This window comes from Capra hircus, chromosome 15 (genome assembly GCF_001704415.2).
Source record: "Capra hircus breed San Clemente chromosome 15, ASM170441v1, whole genome shotgun sequence".
NCBI lineage: Eukaryota > Metazoa > Chordata > Mammalia > Artiodactyla > Bovidae > Capra > Capra hircus.
The window spans coordinates 2,881,303-2,891,879 of NC_030822.1; the positions used below are offsets into that span (position 1 = coordinate 2,881,303).

General features: G+C 58.8%; 1 protein-coding gene across 2 annotated transcripts; it reads right to left on the minus strand.

Moving 5' to 3' along the window:
* LRRC55 (leucine rich repeat containing 55) lies at nucleotides 1,297-9,978 on the minus strand. Of its 2 annotated transcripts, none has more exons than XM_018059080.1 (3): nucleotides 9,506-9,978; nucleotides 6,835-8,334; nucleotides 1,297-1,557 (listed from the first exon to the last, which is right to left on the minus strand). In XM_018059080.1, exons 2-3 carry the CDS (start codon nucleotides 7,532-7,534, stop codon nucleotides 1,322-1,324), a joined length of 936 nt encoding a protein of 311 aa, XP_017914569.1. In that variant the 5' UTR covers nucleotides 7,535-8,334; nucleotides 9,506-9,978; the 3' UTR covers nucleotides 1,297-1,321. The 2 variants fall into 2 exon arrangements, with proteins under 2 accessions (XP_017914569.1, XP_017914570.1); XM_018059081.1 differs by lacking the exon at nucleotides 9,506-9,978 and adding an exon at nucleotides 9,111-9,291.

Consider the following 10,577-nt stretch of genomic DNA (forward strand, 5'->3'; position numbering starts at 1 on the left):
GGAGCTGCCTAGCCCCTTCCTTCTAGAGTAACCTGGGGTAAGAGACTCAACCCGCTCCAATTGAATCTTCTGTAAAATGGGAATAATAACACTCACTAGGCAGTGTTGCTGGGAGAATTGTAATCAATGAGTTGACAGACTTACAAGTGCCCCAGGAGAGTGCCGGGTCCTTTCTGGGAGCTTCATCCAATCGGAATTTGAACTTAGAGAAGGTTAGAGGACATTGTGATGGAGTTTTATTGGGGTTTCATTTTGTTTGTTAAGTAGCATGTGAGTTAACCTGTCTGAACCTTGGTTTCTTCATCTGTAAAATGGGCACGATGATGCTTACCTCAGCAGACTGTTGTGTGCGTGGATGGGAATTGTCTCTGGAGAGAGCCCTTCACTGTGCCTGACTCCGGCAGGTGCTGGGCAGTGAGCAGCTCTCTCATCCTCTTGCTGAAATGGGGCTGTGGCTTCGAAGGAGGATCGAACCCTCCTGCGGTCACGACTGTGGCGCCCGTCTCCATCAGGCCCCGGGGTCACGCTGCAGGGCTGCACCGCAGGGTGCACTGTCCTGGAGGGACCCCTCGGTGTGGGCACAGGGAGAGTCACAGGTGAAGAGTCCTAGGGCGCCAGGATTCCTGCCTCCCCTTCAGAAGCCCACGCTCCAGTGCCAGGCAGCAGGTGGGGGGGAGGGGGGCTGCAGGGGGTCACTGCCTGGACCTGCTCGTCTGCGGGTGACAGCTGGGCACGGGTGACAGCTGGCCGTGTAGGATGGGGCAAGGGCGGTCAGCGGGAGGGGGTCTCACCTGGTGGCCAAGCGCGTCGGGGGTAAAGTTCTGGTCCCGTCCTGCCCCCGCTCTGTCTGATTGCTGTCACTGTCCACACGCCACATGTGTCGTCGGCCGGTGTCTGCCCTCCTCTGTCTACGGACAAAGCAGGTGTTCCTTGTGGTGAGGCACTTCACACATCGCCTCGTTCTTGTAATGCCCTCGGATTTTCTCGACAGTAGACGACCCGTCCTCCGGGCCTCCATCACTCGATGTGCTGCCAAAACGCCTTGAAGGGAAGTTTCGGCTTCTCGCTCCTCTGTTGGAGGTCAGGGCCTTGGGGGCCAGGGTGGAGGTCCGATCCAGCTGGCAGCTCCTGTTCCTAGCGCAGCGCCTGGCTCCCCCGAGACGTTCACACAAAGATGGCTTCGTGACCCTGCCTGAGCTGCGACGGAGGGGACCAGGAGCTGCAGCGGGTGGCTGGGGAAGGTGTCTGGCGGCCGGCCAGCCGTGGCGGGGGGTGGTGTGGAGCGGTGGTGGGCGGCGTGGAGGGGCGCTGGGCATCCGCATCAGATCTCCTCCTCTTCGCTGGCCTTGCTCCAGCGGTGGCAGCAGTTGGCAGTGATGCCCAGGAGGAAGTTGGTGGCCACGGATGCGATGGAGACCACGAAACCCACAAAGGCGATGAAGAGGTAATCGTCCAGGGTCAGGGTCAGGTGGCAGGCCTTGAAGCTCTCCTCCGTGAGCGAGAAGAGAGGGGCGCCCTCGACTTCCGGGGGCCCTCGGCACTCAGCCAGCTGAGAGTCTGCAACACAGAGACGGGGGCGGGGCGGGGGTTGAGGCCCTGGATGGGAGGGCGGGAGGGGAGAGCCCCCCACCCTGTCCAGGCGGAGCTGGGATTTTACTGAGTTACTTCTGCTGCCTCAAGTTTCACTCACCTTCTTTAGCGCCCTCAATAACCCTCAGGGCAAGGATTTTTGGACCTACTGAATATTACTATAGAGGTGGCGATGACTGCTTGGAGATGTTAGTAATTTGCCTCGAGTCTAGTAGTCCCTGCTAGAGGCAGATCTGAGGCTTTGAGGGGATTTCAACATTATCCGCCTCTCACAATAACCTCCCAACCAGTCTCCAGGCTTCCGCCCTTCAACCATCTCCACGCTGAGATGGTCCTTTTAAATGTGAAGCCCTACCTAGAGACTGTCAACCCGAGGGAAGTCTACGTTAAACACAGAAAGAGAAATATTATATGACATCGCAGAAACTTAAAAATGAAAAAACAACTTACAAATGAACTTACAAAACAGAAACAGACTCACAGACTTAGAGAATGAATTGACGGCGGCCCTGGGGGTGCCCGGGGTGGGGAGGGATAGTTAGAGAGCTTGAGAAAGTGTCAGTTGCTCAGTCGTGTCCGACTCTTTGCAACCCCATGGACTGTAGCCCACCAGGTTTCTCTGCTCATGAGATTTTCACCCAGGCAAGAAAAGAGGCATGGAGAAACCGTTCCCTTCTCCAGGGGGATCTTCCCAGCCCAGGGATGGAACCCGGGTCTCCTAACATGCGCAATATTGTACATCAAGTATACGTCAATATAAAGGAAAGAAAAACAAGAGTGAAGCCTGCCAGGTCACTGTCTGCTTAAAACCCTCCCCGGCTTCTTCTTCCCACAAGGACCTGCCCCGTCCCTTCTCCTCTCCTCCTGGTTGGCTCTGCTCCATCCAAGTTCACTTCTGCCTTCACCCAAGCTCGTCCCCTTTCAGCATGAGGAGGCTTTGCATTCGTCCCCTCGTCCCCTCGGGAGGGGGTTCTTCCTGCCCTGATCTCTGCATAGCTCTGTCCCTCACTTCCTCTGGGACTTTGCTCAAATATCAGCTTATCCGTGAGGGCTTCCTTGATGATTCTATATAAAGTAGCAACCCCGCTTCACCTTCCTCTGAGCATCCTCTATCTTAGCTGTTCTGCTTATCATTTTTATTTTTTCCAATGTACGAAGCCTGTATGTGGGTCAGGAAGCAACAGTTAGAACTGGACATGGAACAACAGACTGGTTCCAAATAGGAAAAGGAGTGCGTCAAGGCTGTATATTGTCACCCTGCTTAATTAACTTATATGCAGAGTACATCATGAGAAACACTGGGCTGGAAGAAGCACAAGCTGGAATCAAGATTGCCAGGAGAAATATCAATAACCTCAGATATTCAGATGACACCACCCTTATGGCAGAAAGTGAAGAGGAACTAAAAAGCCTCTTGATGAAAGTGAAAGAAGAGAGTGAAAAAGTTGGCTTAAAGCTCAACATTCAAAAAACGAAGATCATGGCATCCGGTCCCATTACTTCATGGGAAATAGATGGGGAAACAGTGGAAACGGTGTCAGACTTTATTTTTGGGGGCTCCAAAATCACTGCAGATGGTGACTGCAGCCATGAAATTAAAAGATGCTTACTCCTTGGAAGAAAAGTTATGACCAACCTAGATAGCATATTCAAAAGCAGAGATGTTATTTTGCCGACTAAGGTCCGTCTAGTCAAGGCTATGGTTTTTTCCTGTGGTCATGTATGGATGTGAGAGTTGGACTGTGATGAAGGCTGAGTGCCGAAGAATTGATGCTTTTGAACTGTGGTGTTGGAGAAGACTCTTGAGAGTCCCTTGGACTGCAAGGAGATCCAACCAGTCCATTCTGAAGGAGATCAGCCCTGGGATTTCTTTGGAGGGAATGATGCTAAAGCTGAAGCTCCAGTACTTTGGCCACCTCATGCGAAGAGCTGACTCACTGGAAAAGACTCTGATGCTGGGAGGGATTGGGGTCAGGAGGATAAGGGGACGACCGAGGATGAGATGGCTGGATGGCATCACTGACTCAATGCACGTGAGTCTGAGTGAACTCCAGGTGTTGGTGATGGACAGGGAGGCCTGGCGTGCTGCGATTCGTGGGGTCGCAAACAGTCGGACACGACTGAGCGGCTGAGCTGCACTGAGCTGAGCTGATCACCATCGCCCAGTTTGTTATGTCTGCTCTCTTTGAATGTCAGGGCTACTCCCTGTAGTTCCCTCAGCATTAGAGCAGGCGCCTGTCCAAGTGAATGCGCAAGCAACCTTTGTTCATTGAATCTGAGAATGAATGACTCTGTGCAGTCCAAAGCCGGGTGTCTTTTTATGACCCCATGCAACTCTTCCAGATACACAAGAATGTAGGGTTGAATATGAAATTACCAGCCTGGATTCAAATCCCCTCTTTCTCTCTCCTTGGGCTTCCTTGATGGTTCCATCCCTGGGTCGGGAAGATCCCCTGGAGAAGGAAATGGCAACCCACTCCAGTCTTCTTGCCTGGAGAATCCCATGGACAGAGGAGCCTGGAAGGCTATAGTCCCTGGGGTCGTAAAAGAGTCAGACACGACTTAGTGACTGAGCAACAACATCCACCATGCATTTGCACGTGGTTGTGAGTGGTTCCACATTACTCTGCCTCGGAAGGGAGAGTGGCAGGTGGGTAGCAGTTTTGCCTTGAAGCCAGGTATTCCTTGCTCAGGGGATAGATACCAATCAAACGCTCACCCGGGCAAGTCTTTTTGCCTTTCTGGCTCTTATGAAGAGGGGTGATATGTAAGAAGTGGATCACTGAAGCTCAATGTCTAAGAGAGTCAATGCGAAGGAGCTTTTAAAGCTATTTGGTACATAAATGCTGTGAATTCATTCTGCAGTTTTTGAAGGAAAAGAATAAAATGCTGGACTGAAATCGACTCCCTTGAGAAGTGGATGAACATGATTCTGAGAAATGGATTCTTAGAAACGGAAAGTCAGGTTCAGAAGAAGGATGAACCTCCCCCCAGCCCCAGGGCTCAGGCGCCCCTGTAGGCTGTGTGCACAGTAGCCCAGACCCCGCGGAGGACAAGATGGTGCCTGGGGTTGACCATCAAGACATCATCGTCTTGGAACCGGAAGATGCTGAACCCCAAAGTCTCTTGCAGGCATGAGTGGGGTGGTGGCGGTCCATCGTGAGGCTGGGGGGTGTGGGAACCCTAAGGGCGATTGGCAGAGCCCTCAAGAGGGCAGCACAGGAGCCTGCGGGCTGACAAAGCCCTCTGGTTAATTCAGGGACCAGCCTTGAACCTGATTTATATCCCAAGGGGGTCCTACAGCCCAGTGTGTGGGGATTTGTCCAAAATGGAGGGACAGTAATAGGAATCCCATCAAGAAGAGGGGAGGAGGAAGCAGAAAAACACCAAGTGAAGAGGACCACCTCGTCCTCCCTACACTAGCAAGTTCTTTGCCCCCAAGAGATTATCCTAGAGATACCGGAAAAGCGTGTTCCGCCAACACGGAGGGGGCATTTCTGGCTGCGGCCTGTGGCCAGCTACGTGGCCTCCCTGGAGTGCGGTTCCCCGTTTGTACAGACGCGAGGCTTCCCCGACGGGACCTGGGACCCCTCTCCCGCTCGCTGGGGCCCTGCGCTTCCCCGAAAGGCAGCGGAGACCTCGGGGACCCAAGGACACAGGGAGCCCCTCCCTGAGGAGGAACCCAGCAGGACCTTTCTGTCCTTAGTGCGAGAGCGCGCGAGAGGAAGGAGGCGCAGCCTGCAGAGGCTGGGTTATGAGGGGGCGGCTCCAGGCCACCGGCCGCCTCCCCACCATCTCCCCGCCCCGGCCCCCAGCTGGTCCCAGAGGACTTCCTCCCGCAGCTCAGCGGGAGCAGGAGAACCCGGACCACAGCCCTCCCCCCACCCAAACTAGTTCGATCCTGGGCTCCCCACCCGGTCTCCTCCCCGCCCCCACCTCATTCAGCCTCCCTCTTTCTGAACACGCTCTGCGCCCAGTTTCTGGGAGAGCCCCTAGGGGCGCCCCACCAACCTCCGGCTGCCATTCTGCTAGTGACAGGGATGGGGTGGTATCAGGGCTCTACCAGCCGACCTGTGTGGTTCAGGCTCCTGCAGGCCCCGGTCCACTCCCCATAGAGGCTGGCTCGGAAACTGCCGAGGAACAGGGTCTCGTCTCAGACCTGAGCCCTCCACCCCAAGCCCAGACCTCGCAGAATTCGCAGAGGCCCTTCGGCCGGCCCGGAACTCAAGCCCCGACCCTTCCTGTTAGCCTAGAACCTGCCTCATCAGGATAGACGGCCAGACGGCCAGGGTTTGAATCCTGACTCCACCCTTAACAGCTGTGGGACCTTGGGCAAGTTTCCGAACCTCTCTGAGCCTTGGTTCCTTTGTGTGTGTGTCTCATCAGGGTTCTTGTGAGGATGTGAAGAGCTGGGTATGAGGTGTTAGTTGCACAGTCGTGTCTGACTCTTTGCAGCCCCATGGATGGTAGCCCACCAGGCTCCCTCTGTCTATAGGATTCTCCAGGCCAGAATACGGGAGTGGGTAACTATTCCCTTCTCCAGGGGCTCTTCCTGACCCAGGGATCAAACTTGAGTCTCCAGCATTGCAGGCGGATTCTTTCCCGTCTGAGCCACCAGGGGATGAGTTAAAACATAATATACTTAGAATAGGGCCTGGCGGATAGTAAGTACTAAAATAAATAGGGTGAGCCACTTCTGTTTCTTCTAGTAGCCGGCACACTTAAAGAGCAGTCTGGTAGAGTAGCACAGAGCTTCGCAATCACATAAACCTGGGTTTTCTCCAGGGCTCTGCCACTTTTCACAAAAGCATCTCTGGCCAAGTCTTTTCATTGTTCTAAATCTCAGTTTCTTCACCTGTAAAATGGGGCTAACAAGAGTGGGGTCCCAGGAGGTAACACCCTCCCAGTGTGGGGATCATGGTGGATGCTCCATCAACACTGTCGGTTACTAATGAGCTGCTCTGACTTTCTGTCTGTCTGTCGCCGTAGGTCATCAGTACCACGGGGGTGGGTGAGGGCGAAGTCTGTTTTATTAAGCAGGGTCCCCGGCACCGGGCACGCACAGCAGAGACTTGGGCATCCTCGACAGTGCGGAGGAGGCCAGCCCAGGTCCCGATCCTCCCTAGGCGGGGTCTCCAGCCCCTCCCTCTCCCGCGGAGCCTTTGCTCTCCGTGGGCAGCTCCCCGCCCCCGCACCGCCCCCCCACCCCCCCACCGCCCCCCCACCCCCCCACCGCCGCCTTACCTGCGGTGCAACGCTGGATGCGGTTCCGCAGCCACTTGAGCAGGGGCTCCATGGTGCAGCCGCACACCCAGGGGTTGCCGCCGATCTGCAGGGTCACCAGCCCGGGCAGGCCTTCGAGGGCCTCGAGGCTGAGGAAGGCCAGGCCCCCGAAGCTGAGGTCGAGGTCCCGCAGCTGCGCCAGGCCCTGGAAGGCGCGCGGGTGCACCCGGCGCAGCCCCGGGTTGTGGCTGAGGTCGATGCGCAGGAGGCCATGCGCGGCCTGGAACATGCCGGCGGGCACGTGGCTGAGGTTGTTGTAGCTCAGGTCCAGGTGCGCCAGGCGCTTGGCGTGGAGGAAGAGGCCAGCGGGCAGCTCCACCAGGGAGTTGTTGCGTAGGCTGAGCACGCGGAGCTCCCGGTAGCACGTCAGGTAGCCGGGCGGCACGGCGGCGATGCGGTTGTGCGCCAGGCTGAGGTTGCGCGTGTCCACGGGCAGCTCCGGGGGCACGGAGAAGAGCCGCTGGCCGCTGCAGTCCACCGCCTGGTTATGGCACGTGCAGAGCACCGGGCAGCTGGCGCCGCCGTCCGAGGGCATCACCCCGGCCGCCACAAGGAGGGGCACCAGCAGCAGGGCGGGCCGCGGGGGCCTAGGCCAGGGCCGGTGGGCCGAGGCATCGCCCATCTTCGGCTGTGGGCAGCAGTGGTGCTGAACGGAGCCCATCGGGACTGGGGCTCTGGCGGTGGAATCGAGTCAGCCGCTCAGAAGGGCAGCTGCTCCCTCGGGCGCCGGAGCCCTGGGAGGTGGGGCTCGGGGGCACTGGGGGCCATGGCTTAAGCCTCTCCCAGGGGCCTCTGGGCACCGGAGGGCTCCCTGGGTGAGCGCCACTGGAGGTCCCCTTTGGAGACTAGGGGGGCTCGCCACCCAGCGGAGGTCTCCCAGCGTTCGAACAGATGATCAGAGCTCGAGAAAGGGAGGACACAGGGATGTGGAGGGACCAGCTGCCCGCGCGTTGGGGAAGGGCCCCTGGCGGCCTTTGGGGTCCTTCTCATCCATGACTGTTGGGTGCCCCCCGCCGTGGACCGTGTCTGAGAGCTGGGAGGGGCGTGGGGGACAACAGGGGTGCCTCCCGGGGGGCCTGACAGGTCCTGGGACGCGGAAGCCCAGTCCCAGGTCTGGGCCGACGACGCGGCCAGGGCTGCTGCTGTGTCTCCTGCCCTCGGGGTCTCAGAGGCCGTTTCTCCCAGGGGCCCAGGGGGCTCGAGTCTGGGAGGGTCGAGGGGTGGCGGTCTTGGGGAAGGATCCCGGGGCGAAGGGGGTCTGCAGGGGCCTCTGCTGCCTCAGTCCGCGGGCTCAGTGTCTCCCGAGGACCCTGGAGAGGGGAGGACCCAGGCGAGCCGGGCTGTGGGCTGCTGTGGCGGGAGGAGCCCCGCGTCCGGAGGCGCAGGACTAGCGGGGCTCAGGCGACGGTCCCGGACGGTCCTGGCGGGCTCGGCGTTCAGCGGGCGGGGACAGACGCCCCTCTGCCGATAAGGAAAGCAATCAGGGGGCCGGCCGTGCCCCCCCCCCACCCCGCTTCCCCGTCCGCTGTCCCGGCTTCCCGCTGCCTCCCACCCCCGGCTCCTTGTTCTCTGCGTCCCGCCTCTGCGCGGTGGGCACCTCGCCCCACCGTCACACCGGGGTCGCCCGCTGCCTTCCCACCGGGCCTGCGGCCCTCCCGCGGCCCCTTCCCCGCCCCTTCCTCGCGTTTGCTGCGTCTCCTGGCCCCGCCCCCATCAGCAGCAAATGTCCCACCTTTGAACAACTCTCTAAGAAAAATGCACACACTCTGGCTGTTTGCACCCCCTTTCCACACTCAGCACTCACATCTCTCTCTCACACACACACACACGCAGACACACACAGACACACGCAGACACACACACAGACACACACACAAACACACGCAGACAGACACACACAGACACACAAACACAGACACACACAGAAACATAGACACACACAGACACACACACTGACACACACACAGTCACACATACACTGACACACACAGACACACACTCATACACAGACATACACAGACACAGTCACATACACAGACACGCACTCATACAGACACACACACACAGTCACACACACACACACTCATACACAGACACACGGTCACACAGACACAGTCACACTCACACACACACAGACACACACTCATACACAGACACACACACACTCACACACGCACACGCACACGAGCGTTCTTCTCCTGGGCCTGCCGCATGTTTCGCCGTGGCCGCGCTCGCACCTCCTCAGTTTCCTCCTCCTGCACGCGCTCCTGCAGAGCCGCCACTATCTTGCACCCCGGTGCACCCCTAACCCAGCTCCCTTTCCCACGGACTCCCCGCTCCGCCCTCGGCCCCCAGCGGGCGCCCACACCCGCACCGGGCAGGCGGGAGGCCGAGCGCAGACACGCCCGGCAGCCCTGCCCCGGCCCCCAGCCCCCGGCCCCTGGCCCGGGCCCGTCCTGCCCGCCCGCCGTCCTCACGTGCCCTCCCCTCAGCCTCCGCCCGGCGCTGCTCTCGTCTCACGCTTGCAGCCTCCATCCCACCCACTGGGAGATCACCCCGCTCCCCGTAACCAGACCGCTTCTTTCGGAGCCCCAGCTCCCCTGCACCCCACACCCCGCGGGAGCCCACTTACTCGGGTCCGAGGACACAGCCGTCCTCCTGCGGCAGACCCGGGCGCCCCTGCCTCATCCTGGCCTCCCCGCGCGCGGCTTCAGTAGGACAGACTGCCTGCCGGGCTGCTCCCCTCCCCCGGCGTCTCCTCCTCGCTGGCTCCGGGATCCTGGGGCGGCATCCTCCGGGGTTTCCAGCGCTGGGGTACCCCTGCTGCTCCCCTTCCTTTACTCAAAGGGCAACCGAGAGAGGCGGGCGGCTCGGAAGAAAGTTCACGGAATTCGGGTGCTTCTCACCGAAACTCGGAGGTGCCGAGGCTGCTGGGGCTGGTGGCTGCCGCCAGGTCCTTCCCTCCTGCCTCCCTCTCTCTCTTCCCTCCCTGCTCCCTTTTTCGCTCCTTTTTTTTTTTTTCCTCGAGGGCCAGGTACTGACGTTTCACGGTCTCTTAGCAACAGCCTCCACATCTCTGAGCAACAGGAGAGCTGGCGATGGACCCCACCGAGGCGACAGAGCAGGGAAGGAGGCATCGCGGAATCCACACCCGCGGCTCCTAGTGATGCGTGAAGGGGACCAAGGGTTCCGGGGGCAGACGCTCAGGCGGGGAGATGAGAGGGCGAGAGGACCGGGGAGAGCCTGGGGCAGGGGCAAAGGCGTGGTCTGCAATCCGAGGCAGAGGAAGGGAAGCTTAAGGGCATTAGACCCTAATGGGAAAGGAGTAAGAGCTCGGAATAGAGAAAGGAGAGTGGGGGGTGGGGGACAAGCCAGGGGAGGCAATAAAGACAGGAATGAAGACTGAACAAAAGAGAGAAGTGCGTGAGACCAGCTTGCTCCCTTGATGGGCTGTATCTATTCAGTCCATATACAGCATCTGTTTCCCTGGGTCTGAAGGTATTTTGGTCACTAGGTACCAGGTGACTAGACAGGGATAATTGTAGGCGGTGGGAACTTTTCTGGTCGCTTAACTGTCCCTCAGTCCTGACCTCACGAGCTTCGAGAACCTCTGGGATGCAAAGGGCTGACTCTCCTTTCCAGGTGCGGTGTACCTGGGGTTGTAGAGACAGACCTGTCTCTCAGGGACTGACAGTTGCCAGGAA